Genomic DNA, 13,897 nt, shown 5'->3' with positions numbered 1-13,897 from the left:
CATAACTGTTCTTACCTCATTTTTCTTGCCTTTTTGCTAAGGTTTATCAGCACAAAACTATCATGAACTGAGCCTCCTGTATTTAATCCTCTCCTGATGCGATTGTAGGAGTCAAAAATGGGTAATTTAATTTCAGGATTGTGTGGATGAGAGAATCCTGAGGAACGTCTGTGTTAGATAATTTCTGTTGTGAAGTGTGATGTACAAATTTTGTTTCTGTGAAATGAAACCAGAGACTGCCTCTGTTTAAATGCAGATTGTGGAGCAGCTCTCCAACAAGAAGAGAAATGCAATACCTGAACCCAGGAACTCAGTCTGTTCCTGTGGTTGTTCTTTCACTATAGCATGCAGCATTCAGTGAACTGCAGAAAGATTTAGGAAAGAGGAAAGCAGAAATAGGTGTGTTTTTTCCATTTGTTTCGTGCAACAGAAGTTTCCTACAAAAGGCCAGTCCTATAAGAAAAGTAGTGTACAAAATCACTTATTACATGGATGATACAGATGGAGGGAGCACACTGGAAAAAGAGAATGTTGTACTAGTGAGTTCGGACTCTCAGAGTATGTTTGACATAACTTTATGCTTGCATCTACTCATCAATATATAATTGCCTCTGATGAAACACGTACTTGATAAGATGGAAGGAAATGCATTGTGATATGGTTTTTTAAATTCTGGGCTGACCTGAGCTATTATCTACAGGAATGATCAGAGAGGAAGAGACCTAGAGTCTGCCAGACTTTCAAGGGGAAGGTTAAGTATTTGGCACACCAAACAAAGAAGAATTGTTTGGATAGTGCACAGAAGGAAGAGGAAAGGTGGAACTGGCAGCAGGGAAGCAAGTGGTTATGATAGCAGGAATGGGAGTTTATTTATCTCTGTAAAATGGAATAAAATCTGTGTTGTTAGATAGCCAAATAGAAGCATGTTTCTCTGAGATTTTCCTGAACTGAAACTGGCCTTTGTACAGTTTGTTGAAAGGTGTTCTGTGATCTTTAAAAGGAGAGTTAGTTGGCCATGAGACAAGCCAATAGAGTCCACTTTGCCGTACTAAAAAGATAGCCGTGTGTCATCCAGAATTAATTTTCTCATCCCTTCTCTTAAGAAACTACTCTGTCAAACAATCAGTTTTCTTTTTTAATTTTGAAATGGAAGAACAGGATATGCTTCATGGAACATTTCTTTAAAAAGCATTTTATTTAATAAAAATAAAAAAAAAAAAAAAAAAATAAAAAAAAAAAAGGAAAAAGGACTACAACAAATTTGCTATGTGTATCCAGCTTTCTGTGCTTTCTGTCACTTGGAACACTTTGGCCACCAGGTGTGGTCAATGTTTTTGGACACTGCTATCCATCCCCATGTCCTTTTTAATATCTTTACATCTCATCCAAATTGTAGTTGCTGCATTTATCTATTCTTAGCACTCATATAAAACAACCCACTTTCAGAGTCTATATCCTCACAAAGACCCTTGTGTTAATGGTGTATGGAAATTTCCATAGGGGTCTGTCTATAATGTTGACTTTCAACTTACTACTCCCAGATTTGAATTAGTAAATCAGAAAAATATTTTCTTGTGTTTTTGATGAGGAAGAGCAATGACAGGGAGCAGAGAGAGAGAGATCACTGTTTAGTTTAATAAGTGTAACCTCTTTGGCTCTGCTTTTCCTTATGCAGAGACTAAATTCTTCCTTATTCATTTGTAATCTTTTTATTTTGCTCCACCCTTTTCTTTCCACCCTCTTAGTTATGGGAAAGACCAAATATTATGCCTATTTGGCTCATTGTGTAGTGAAATAGATTTTAGTGGAATTAACTAATGGTATTTTTTTTACATTTAAAATTATATAGTTAATGAGAGGGTCTGACCTCTGGCAGATGCATTGCCTTTCTGCTTTTACTGAGTATTCTTCCCAGTGACTCAACAGCCGTGTACAAAGTGACAAAATCATGTATTAAAAAAAAGAAAAAGAATGTTTAGTTTTGAAAACACAAATCTTTCACTGAATAAATATTTATCTTGCCTATTTATAATGTCAAGTCAAGCGTAAGTGGTATTAATTTTGCATGAAGGAAAGCCAAGTCTAGAAATCCTAAGCAAAATCTTGAAATTGCAGAAATATTGAGTTCAATAGAACAGCAGATGTCTGAGCAGCGTGAATGCTAATTTTGCAGGTTAAGTCCAGCTTTCTTGGATAAAGCAGTGAAAATATTTCATGGAACAGTTTTCAGTTAATGAAGGTCTTGAAACGTCTGATTTTATTTGTGTGAAATTTAAATGACCAGTCAAGAATCTATCCTATGAGGTGGAGGGACACTGTGGAAAAAAAAAAAAAAGCACAAGATGATTGTAGGGGCGGCCTGATAATCTTTTTTTTTTTTTTTTTTTTTCACTGCTAATTCTCCTTTTCCAGTGGGAGTGAATGATGTCATCCTGTCTCCTCCCACTGTGTGAACTACGCTTGTGTCAAAGTGTTGCTGCCTCTTGTCACAGAGAGAACCGTTCCCTTAAATGCAGCTGCAGTACTTTGGTGTGATACCTGTCAGAATCATTCACGGTGTGAGCTTGGGTTTGTAACCATGATGCCAAGATTGGTCCTTCTCCTTTTCTGTGGATATATTGCAGTAAACCTGGGAAGTGCTCAGAAATTGCCCAGAGGCAAGTAACTATGACAACTTTCTGGGGTTTCATTTGTTTTTCTTCTGCTGTTGGGTTTTTGTTTGTTTGTTTCTAATGCTTGTGTTCTCCATGGAAATTTGCTTTTAACAAGATAGGAAAGATTGAGATAACTAAAAAGATAAAAGAAGATCAGTCAACAGGGTCCAAGGTCCAAGCACCAGAGAGTTACTTTAGAGCTCCTGAATAAAACAATTAGAAATGCTTTTATTTAATCTTGTGACTAGGACAAGTACTGTGAAACAGTATAACTCTATTTATCGTGATTTGAACAGCATTGTGAAGGTTTCTGGTGTAGGATCTTAAAGAAAATGTGACTTAAGAAAGCACTCTGTGCTGCTGGCAGATGATTTCAGCTCTGTCTCAAAATAACTTTTATGCTTTCCATTTCTATCTACCATTAGCATTTGGATAAGAAATTACTTTTATAGGTCAGACTGCATGCATTTTGAGAGAGAAAAACATGATTATTAAAAACAATTACATTTCAAACTGTTCTTTCCACAAGAAAAATATATTCCCCGACCTTTGAGAATATTTAACTCTTCCTCTCTCCTGGAGTCTGGAGGTACAATAGGTTTACATAAATGGTAGGAATCTTTTATCTTCTTTGCTAATGTAATCTATGCAGTGTTGTCTTTTTACTAGTACTTAATGCTGCAGAAAGAACAGTCTTCGCATAAAATGAAATATTTTTGTATCTAGATCGTAAAGCACTTTGTAGTACTTTGGCATTAAGCAGCACTTTCACAACTGTTTCTGTACTGCACGTATTGCTCTTGCTTTGTAGATGTGCTTGCCTGAGTGCACTGTGCTTTGTAATGGATTTTACATCTGCAATATGCTGCAACCAGGAACAGTTAAAAAAGGAAGATGTGGTTTAGTTCCATATGACAATATTCAGTAAGAAATCAGCACTTTTGGGCTTCCTATGAGATTCAATGGTGGGGAACCTAAAAATTTTGGGGAGAGGTGACTGGGGGAAAGAGAGGCTGGATGCGGCACTGGGCAGCCTGGTCTGCTGGTTGGCAACCCTGCACATAGCAGGGGGGTTGAAACTAGATGATCATTGTGGTCCTTTTCAACCCAGGCCATTTTATGATTTTCAAGCTCCTGCTCCTCCCATCCTTTATTTTTTAGGTTTTCTTTTTTTTTTCTTTTGGTGCTCTTCTGAAAGTTACTGCTACTTTTTAAGCTCATCTTCTGGAGTCAGTGTGGAGTTTTCTGCATACTGTTCATGTGGAGTAATGAACTGTGACAGTTGACAGTACTGTAGCAGTTGACAGTACTGTTCTCATTCATGTTGAATAGACTGCAAGACATGAGCTTTAACCAAAAAGCCTTCTATAAGTAAATTACTGTAGCAGTTCTTATAGCAGAATATTGTACTGGACAGAGAGGAACATTCTATGTATTGTCAGTTTTGAAGGAAGAAAATTTTCTGGTATTTGTCATTTTAAATAGTTTCATTTGATATTCTGCTCACTAACATAGAATGATTGCTTTAAATTTACTGTGAATTTCAGACAAAGTTACTGATCCTCTGCAGTAAGTGTAAGATTAATTCTGGGATACTTTTTTTTTTTTTTTTTTTACTGTCCTAAAATAACATTGCAGAAGTGAAGCTCTGCTTGCCAAATGCATACAGCTGCAGGTGGAAACTTCATTGCATGTCAGTGAAATAGTTCTTCAAAGGGTGGTGAGATACTGGCACAGAGTGCCCAGAAAGGCAGTGAATGCCACATCCTTGGTGACATAGAAGGCAAGGCTTGAGGGGGATGAGCAACGTGGTCTAGCTGTAGGTATCCCTGTTCATTGCAGGGGAGTTGGACTAGATGACCTTTAAGGGTCCCTTCCAACTCAAATGACTTTCTGATTCTATGATCCTAAAGGTTCTCCCATTGCAGTGTTAAAATATCAACTTTTTTTTTTTTTTTTCACAACATCGCGGATTAGTATTTACATTAGACTGTTGAAAAAAGTATTTTAGTACTTACCTGTTCTCTGAAAATGTGCAAAGAATTGTCTTTGTCTACAATGCTCTTCTGTTTGGCAGAACATACAGAATGTTTTCCTAATCAAAGAGTATATTTCGGTCTTTAGGTAGTTCTAGAATGAGTGGTAGTATTCTATAAAATCCACTGAGCTGCTTTCCTCTTCAAGTTGCAAGCTACTTAATTGAGCCTCCACAGGGACCAGTGGAGTCAACTTGATAACTTGAGGGAGAATAATCTAACTGATTTTGCTTTGTAATTATGTGCAGACTCGTGAACAAGTTCTCTTTTCATTCTTAATATCGCTTTGGAATTCGTGTGCTCAATTCATCTCTCCAGGAGATTCCTGGTCTTGTGGACTGGGATTTCCTTGTAGTGATAGAAGGTGGAAAGAACATCTTGCCTCCCGCAGCTGCAAAGGAACAGTGCCAATACACCCTTCAGATGTCAGTGACTTTCAGAACTATTGCAGAGGTTTTGTATCGATGTGCTGTTCAGGAAGCTAGAACACATGTGGTTCACTACACCAAATATATGTGTTTTAGCTTTCACCTCCACAAGCATTGATTTGTGTAGAATGACAAAGAAAGTGTTGTTGCTGTTCTCAAATGTTCTTTACCAATAAATTATTTTAACTACTTTGACTCAGAGGGCTGGGCAATCAACAATCATGTGAAAGTCAACAAGAGCAAGTGCTGAATTCTGCACCTAGGCACTGGATTCTGCACTGGGCAGCCCTGGATCCGTGCACAAACAGAGGACATGAGGCTGAAGAACAACCTCATACAAAGGAAACTGGGGGCTCTGGCTGTTGGCAAGTTGAGTGTGATCCAGCAGCATGCCCTGGCAGCCCTAAGGGCCAGCCCTGGGGTATATCAGCTCCACCACTGCTAGCTGTATAGAAGGGTTATTGCACTCTGCTCTGTGCAGCCTCCCTTCCTGCACTTGGTGCAGATGTCCCACAGAAACTTCATGATGATTCTATATGTTCTGTAGTTTTATTTACGTAGAAAACAGGCCTATGTGTATTTCTGGTGATGTTATAGTGGCCTCAGTACGGATGAACATTACTTGTCTGGTAATTTTTCGCCACATTCATTGTACCAAAGAACAAATGATGAGTTGGTTATAAGCTGTGTCACAACTTTGTGTCAGACTCTTGGCTATTGTAAGATTTTGCAGTATATACATATATTGTGTAAATACATGTTTAATTGAAAAGAAAAAGTTGGTTGGTATTATGTTTTGCCATAAAAGCAATACCTTCTTTACTATTATGATTGTTTTTCAGTTGCTGAAAAAGTTCTGTAGTCCACGCAAGTGCTATCTATGTGTGGGGTCACAAAACCTCAGAGCAGGAAATGCTGGTATTTTAGGTACCTTCTTCTGTCAAGTATTTGAGCCACTGCTCCTTCAGCTATACCTAGCTTCTAGAGTTTTTTGTTTCATCAGAAAGGAGAGAGGCTTGGGCATTTTTTACTTGATGTTATCTCTTCTTTTTTCCACTAAGCCAGTGCTATCCAGTGTGTAGTGCTTCACTTCAGCACTGTTATACTTGGAATATTTTACTGATGCAAATGATTCATAAGAGGAAACAGTTGTGGTGCATAGGTGTCAGAGTTATTATTTGTCATACTTTCTCTGATTTTTATGATTCCATGAAGCATTAATGTTCCATCCCTGATGAAGACAGTGTGGCCTTTCTAGACAGGAACTGATGCAAAGAAAAAGCCTTACCTTTAGAGGATGAATTAGTAGGAAGAGCATCCTGAATTTGAGAGAGAGATGAAAAAAAGCAAAGCCACAGAATCGAGAATAAACAAGCTAAAGGACATAATCCACAAGTCTGTACTGCCTTGTAAACTGTGTTTCGCTGGTATTATTCCAGCTGGGCCCAATACAGATGTTGTTTAAGGCAACAGTGGTGGAACAAGTTCTTAGTGTTTGGTAAAACAGCATTTCATGGTTTTGACTTCACCAGTTGACTTTCCAGTTACAACACAGATGTGCATAGAACTGCACTTTTTCACTATAATCTGTTTCTGATAGTTTTTGTGTATCTTCATGTTCTGTTTTCCTTTGTTAGAGCTGAAAAGAATTTGGAGTTGAGCCCTTTTTATAAACTTCTAACTTTAAAACTTTTTCAAAAAAGAAATGTTATTCATTTATTTATTTTGCTGTGTTTCTGACCTTGTGGCTTTCCTACTATTTGAATTAGTCATCAGGTAGACTGGAATTCAGGCCCATCCTTGTTCCACTTTCCAGGAGTCAGGCCTGTCCTGTTCTGCTTTCCAGGAAACACTAGGGAAACCTTAATTCACCTTAATTCCTTGTTGCTGCCTTCTAAGGAGGAAAGGAATGTACTTGAGATGCCTCACGGGACCATGTGAAAAATCCTGATTTACAGACCTACACAGGGAAAACCAGATCCCAAACTTTCTTGTTTCTGCAGGGAGGTGATCATCCCCCTCTACTCAGCAATGGTGAGGCTGCACCTCGAGTACTGTGTTCAGTTTTGTCTCCTCACTACAAGAAAGACATTGAGGTCCTGGAGCATGTCCAGAGAAGGGCAATGAAACTGGTGAGGGGTCTGGGACACAAGTCTTATGAGGAGCGGCTGAGTGAGCTGGGATTGTTTAGTCTGGAGAAGAGGAGGCTCAGGGGAGACCTCATTGCACTCTACAACTTCCTGAAGGGAGGTTGTGGTGCAAAAGGGTCTGGCCTCTTCTCCCAGGCAAATAGTAGGACCCGAGGAAATGGCAAGAAGTTATACCAGAGGAGGTTTAGGTTGGATATTAGGAGAAACTTTTTCTCTCAAAGGGTGGTCAGGCACTGGAATGGCTGCCCAGGGAGGTGGTGGAGTCGCCGTCCCTGGCAGTGTTCAAGAGGTGCCTGGATGAGGAGCTACGAGAGATGGTTTAGTAGCTTGTGGCACTGATAGGAATGGGAGGGTGGTTGGACTGGATGATCTTGCAGGTCGTTTCCAACCTTGTGATTCTGTGATTCTGTGATTCTGTGCAGTTGGCATCTGTGGGGATACGTGGAGAAAATAGTAGTTTTAATTTATCTTTTTGTTTGGTAAGTATAGAGAAATGTTAGAAACTATTGCAGATAAAACCAAATTTTAGCTATTGGTTATGGAAAGTATGACTGATATCCCTTTGCGAGAACATGACATTTACACTACAATTCCAAACTTACCATTGACACTTGTGAAAGGAATGGGCTAATTTAATTCACTGCTAAATTTGTTGCCTGTGCTATGTTATGTAATATTTCTTCCTAACCAGAGATTGAACAGCATGTGTTTTTACTTACTGGTGTCAAGTAGTTAAAACAACGTTGAGTTATTACAATGCATCATAGTCACTGTACTACAACAGCCAAGTTAATCTTTAAACTTTTGTGCCACATGCAACTAAACAGCACCCCTCTGGTAGCTGTAGGGTAAAAGAACAGAAAATGTAAAGTAGGAAAAAGATTGAAATGTATTTATTTGAACATATGAAGAAGATGTTGTGTCAAAATATTTCAAGAAGAGTGAAAAGACATGCTTCTCATATGTTTATTTCCCCACAGTTTACAAAATGTTGTGGGGACTGTTTTTCAAAATACACAATGCTTCAGCCTTCAGAAAACATACTGTAATGAAAAAGAATCAGTTTGGACAAAACAACTGATTTCCTTTTATTTGTTTATTTATTTTAATGTCTGGAAAGAGAAACGCCAAATATTTTGATCTTTGGTTATTTTTAAGATGAGTGGTAGTATTCTATTAAGAGGGATAATGATGTGCAATGATAAGCAAGCCTAAATTCCACTGCATCTCTTTATTCTCCAAATCACAACCTGCTGAACTGAGGTTCCAGGGTCCCTACTACACTATAAGGAATGGTGGAATCAATTTCATTGCCAAATTCTCTTTCTAGTGATGCATGTACTCATAATCAGGTTTGTGTGAAATAGTTCTGTTTTGTTTAATGGTGCATCATGACAAAGTCATTTGAGAAATCCCAAAGGAATCCTATATCTGGTGTGACTGAGTAACTAGGGTTTTCAGTCAGTAGAGATGTCATGGCAAATTTGTCTCCTCCTTTGTTGAAAGTGAAAACAACCCTTAAGAATTCTGGCACTGTAGCTGTTCATTCAATCAAAGATAGCTTATCATAAAGACAGTTCTGTTCTAAGATTGCATGAAAATATATCAAAACTTGGTGCTGAGTGTCAGACTGCCAAGTCCAAAGATAATCTGTAATACCAGATTTCCATTTTTATGCTGGCTCTGGCAGTGACATGACAGTAACAGATGTGGGTGGGTTCTGCCAGGATTAAATTCCAGAACATCTGAAGGCCTCTAAAATGATCTCAGTGCTGGGTGATCTGTATAATCGTCCACTTCTTCACTTTGATTTTCAAATTCCCAAGTATCTCTTTCAGACTATTACTTTTCAGTGTACTTTTCATGCCATCTTTTGTATCTAGCCATTTGAACAGTGCAACCTATTTGACTCACTTGAGGAAGGTCTCTAAGCTAGATGATACTGCTGCTGTTTGGCCAGGCCCATCTGTGGATGCAGTGGATACACATGTCAGTCTACATATCTGTTGAGAGCTGGTGCTATGGACAGTCCCTGGGTCTGATGCTTTGGAGCATTTGTTCTTACCAAGCGTGTTCTACACATTGCATGTGGAAACAGAAAGCTGTCTGCTCCAGGGGGAACAAATGGCTAGCAGTAACCTGCCAGTCAGAACTGTTCGTGCAGGTCCTAGTGGATTTCTTTTCCTTGGGGAAATTCAAGTGCAGACTTGAAAGTGGTGGTGAACTGAATACATCTGCTGGTGTGGAATGTTATAAACTTTGCCTTTTTGTGGGAGATGGTCTAAGATGCTCCCTGGCATAGACTGCAAAACAGTGTCTTTCTATGAAGAAAGACAGATATCTGTGTTCTGAAAAGGCAGTGGCTATAAACAGGATACTCTAAGGAAAAGAGTCCAGTCCATAGTGAAAGAGGGCAGCCAGAAACAGATCGGATTCTACCCATGCTTGCCTGGCGCGCCCTAGGTCAAATGCCATTGCTTAGAAACTAGGTTTTCTGTAAAATAGGCTAGGTGTATGTTCTATGAGTATGCTTTAGGAAATTATTATCTATCTTATTGTGTTTTGAGGATAGTGTTCATAAAAATGACTCCTGGCAAGAATCAAGCCTTTGTTAGGAGAGGACCAGACCAGTCCCTCAAAATGTACTGATCATGTCATTACACTTTGACCAGATCAATCCTAAGCCTTCCCACTTGAGCAAATCAGTGTGAGATATGGCAAAGTAAGAACAGGTCAAGCTTTTGAACCGTCAGCTGGATTTCTACTGCTGATGAAGTTGCGGTTATACTTTGGCCAACAGAAATCAGTGTTTTTGTGCTCATTGCCTCACCAAAGTGATGTAACCAAAATTAGAGGATATACAAGCGAGGTTACATAAGGATGGTTACAGTAGGAACGTCAACTCAGAATCTTCACTACTTCGGAGTTACTGGAAAAAAATAAAAGTAAAGAGTTGGGATGCTAGCTTCTGGAGGTGCTAGCTATGCTAAAATTGGGCACGCAGGGCCTCGTTCAAGCCAGAGAGCTAATGGCAAAGTGGATTCTTAAAGTGCGAGGGAATTTGTAGTGTTACTTCTGCTTTTTTTTGTGTGTACTACTAGTGTTTCACATTATTCTTGAAATCTGCTCAGAAAAAGCATAATTCAACGAAACAGTTAGAAGCTGTAGTATTCTCTCCCATCAAAACCAGTTGTGGCATCAGTTCATAAATCTATAAACAGCACAGAGTTCTTGGTATGAGTCTACATAATTAATGCTTTGGGAGCCTGGCCAATTTTAGTGTACTGAAGTGTGTGTGGGATAATGTTATTTTTGAGCTTGAACAGAGGAAAAAAAAATCTCCTTTTGTCAGCTCCTTGCCTCTGCTCTACATTTATTATTCATGCTAATTTTTCTTTCTATGATGCATAAGACTGGAAACATTTTAGAACACACAGAGTTATGCTTTGTTCAACGACAAATACGCAAAGCTATATGTAAAACTGAAATGTTGTTTTTCTGACTTCAAAATGATTCTGTCATTACCACAGTTCAAGCTTGTACATGAACAAGAGAGATGCACAATGAAAAAAATGTAAGACTTCAGGCCATATCGCTTATCAGTTTTCTTTTTAAATCTCAATGTGTCTGTACAACATGTCCAAGCATATGCTGAAAATAAAAGGCATGGGTGAAATAGTCTGAAAATTAATAAGAATTTGAGTGGTGGGATGCAAAAAAAATGGAAGAAAACTATTGCTTGTCTAGGAAAATTTGGCTGAGTTCCATTATCTTTGGCTCACGCAAACATTGAGGTGGGTGGATTAAGTAGCACTGTACTGTTCTTTATAGAGCAGTGTATGCTTGTGCATGCGAGTTATATGGTTACGGAATTGGCTTCATTTGAGTCTAAGAAGCATGATTCTCTTAGGGTGATTAAGAACTGTCTTAGGTAGAGGGGAGGGGATTGAGCTGCCATCAAGTCTCCATCTTTGCCATAAAGCTAAACAGCAGACGCTTTCTTTTGTGAACATGACAGTGATATTGCAACATGCAGATAGCTCATTACTTGCTTTTAGCTATGCTATGAAAAAATTATAAGCATAAACACTGCAGAGAGGAACCTGATGAGATTTAAAAAGAGTAAATGAAGAGTCTTTCACCTGTGGAAGAATAACTGCATGTATCAGTACAGGTTTGGGGCTGACCTGCTGGAGAGGAGCTTTGTGGAGGACTTGGGCATCATGACGAGGTGCCAGCAGTGTGCCTTTGTGGCCAAGAAGGCCAGTGGTATCCTGGGATGCATTAAAAAGAGCATGGTCAGCAGGTTGAGGGAGGTGGTCCTTTCCTTCTACTCTGTCCTGATGAGGCCACATTTCAAATACTGTGTCCAGTTCTGGGCTCCCCAATTCAAAAAAGACAGGATCTCCTGGAAGAAGACCAGCAAAGGGAGACAAGGATGATAAAGGGCCTGGAGCACCTCCATATAGGGGAAAGCTGAGTAACCTGGGTCCATTCAGCCTCTGTAAAAGAAGACTAGAGGGGAGAACCTGATTAATATTTATAACTATCTAAAGGGAGATGGAAGGCATATGGATGAGGCCAGGCTCTTTTCAGTGGTGCACAGTGATAGGACAAGGAGTAATGGCCTAAAACTTGAACATAGGAAGCTCCATACAGACATGCAGAACTTTTTCATGATAAGAGTGACCAGAGCACTGGAACAGGTTGCCAAGAGAGGTGTTGGAGACTCATTCTATGGAGAAGACCTGTCTGGATGCCCACCTGTGTGACCTACTGTAGGGAACTGCTTTAGCAGGGTTGTCATGATGCCTTAAAGTCTCTTCCAATCCCTGAGATTCTGTGTTCCCTTCAGCATTTCTTTGGGCTTGTCTAGGTCACTTTTGGTAAATATATTGCAATAAAAACTATTGTAATCTTCTAGGCTTTTATCATTCTTCCTGGATTGCTTAGTTCCAGCTGAAAAAGCAGTTGGTAAAAGCATTAGTATGTTGTTAGTGCAAGAGTTCTTAGAGAACAAAGCTTCTAAATAACATAATGGATATTGTACTTCCTTCTCACTTGGAAATATGTACAGAAATTTGTGATGAGCATCATATGCTATCAGTGTAGTTACTTAAAGGGCATGTAAGGTCATTCGTAGTATTAAGGCTGAGGAGAAAGTATAGAAGCTCAATCAAAGGAAATAGATGCTGTTAGTTGTGCTCAGTTTCAGTTCAGAGATCTCAGAAACTGTGAATATTTCTTGTTTTGTATTGTTGTTTTTTTTTTTTTCCTATGGCCTGGCTTTTTTAGGTTTGTAAGTGTTTTTATGTTTTTTGTTTTTTTTGAATTTGCTTTTGTGGAGTTTAAACCATTTGTTAGATGTCGAGCGAAAGTGTCATGGGATAGATCATCTTGCATTTTAAAACCTCTGCTCTGTAAAGTCATGAAACATTATGTATGTGCTTTATAAGCTCTTAAATCAGAGAATATTCCTTGGGAATTAATGTAGTCTACTCTGCACTGAGTTTCAAGATCAGTGATGAAAGAGATAAATTTGCCACAAACAATTGAATACATTTCTGAGTGAAATACAAGTAAAAATGTAAAGTAATGCACAAATTCCCTCGCTGATGGTTCTAAGCATATGTGTATATGCCCATATCCAGCCCCAAAAATCATATTTATTTTTCTTATTAGTGATTTCTGTCCTCAGTCTCAAAAACATAGAGGAAATCTGTGCTTCTTTCTGGAGACATTTTCTTGAGCTGTAGAAGCTTTCCTGTCACTGCAAACTCAGAATGCATAACTGTAGAAGAAGAAAATCACCTGTGATCTTTCTTAATTTGTTGGGTGTAGGGTTTTTTTTGTGTTTTGTTTTGTTTTTTAACAAGAAGCCAGATCATCAGTCTTGAAATTCACCTCATCTAGTGGTGCAAGATGAGATACATTTTCCATCTGGAAAAAACAGTATGCATTTGGAATCGGTCCTTATAGGACTCAGCTGTATTCAGCTATTGTCTATGATGTGTGAGAGTGTTTGTTTTGGAGATGCAGAGCAGAAGTGAACACTTTTTAAACTCTATTATCACTGCTCTGTTGGAAATTCTGAGCATGTGCATTATTATTAGTATTAGTGTGTGTACGTGTCTAGAAGTTTCTCAACTAAAAGGAAATAAATTGTTAAAAGCTTTGCTCATAGAATTGAGAAGAACAAATTACAGCCCTCAAAGCATTACTAGCATTTAATGTTTGATTATTGTTTTTGGTAACTGATAAAGTTTTGAAGTTTAGTATGTGATATACAGCAAAACCTACACTTACAACACATGCTTCAGATATTTAATTGCTTTATCAGCTGCCTGCCTCTGAAAAATAGGGAACTTACTGCAGTGTTAAAACACATAATATTGCAAATACAATTGTCAACTACATATCCAAAGCAATTAATATTTGCACTATTTGAAGTCCTGCATATCTTGCATGCTATAAGAATTCAAGCAGAGAATTCAGATGCTTAGCATGATCATGTGGTGATTGCAGTGTTGGAATTTAAAAGCCATCATGACTTCTGAGAATGTATGATACCTTTCAGTTTTCATCATTTGCTACATGCAATTATAGAGCAATTTATAAATAGAAAATAA

At 38.5% G+C, this 13,897-nt stretch overlaps 1 protein-coding gene across 9 annotated transcripts in view; it reads left to right on the top strand.

Moving 5' to 3' along the window:
* The first annotated feature begins 2,456 nt into the window (after nucleotides 1-2,456).
* LOC122156051 (ABI family member 3 binding protein) overlaps nucleotides 2,457-13,897 on the top strand; it is a 121,010-nt gene continuing 109,569 nt past the window's right edge. For 4 of the 9 annotated variants that reach the window (XM_042810508.1, XM_042810506.1, XM_042810505.1 and 1 more), the window contains exon 1: nucleotides 2,460-2,657. In XM_042810508.1, coding sequence (XP_042666442.1) covers nucleotides 2,579-2,657 — 79 coding nt within the window. In that variant the 5' untranslated portion in view covers nucleotides 2,460-2,578. Of the gene's footprint in view, nucleotides 2,658-13,897 lie in introns of all 9 variants that reach the window. The other 5 variants (XM_042810512.1, XM_042810507.1, XM_042810504.1 and 2 more) reach the window with 5 other exon arrangements.

This window comes from Centrocercus urophasianus, unplaced genomic scaffold (assembly GCF_019232065.1).
Source record: "Centrocercus urophasianus isolate 14NV4802_14NV808 unplaced genomic scaffold, USGS_Curo_1.0 seq_12, whole genome shotgun sequence".
Classification (NCBI taxonomy): Eukaryota; Metazoa; Chordata; class Aves; order Galliformes; family Phasianidae; genus Centrocercus; species Centrocercus urophasianus.
This window is presented reverse-complemented; position numbering and strand designations above follow the sequence as displayed.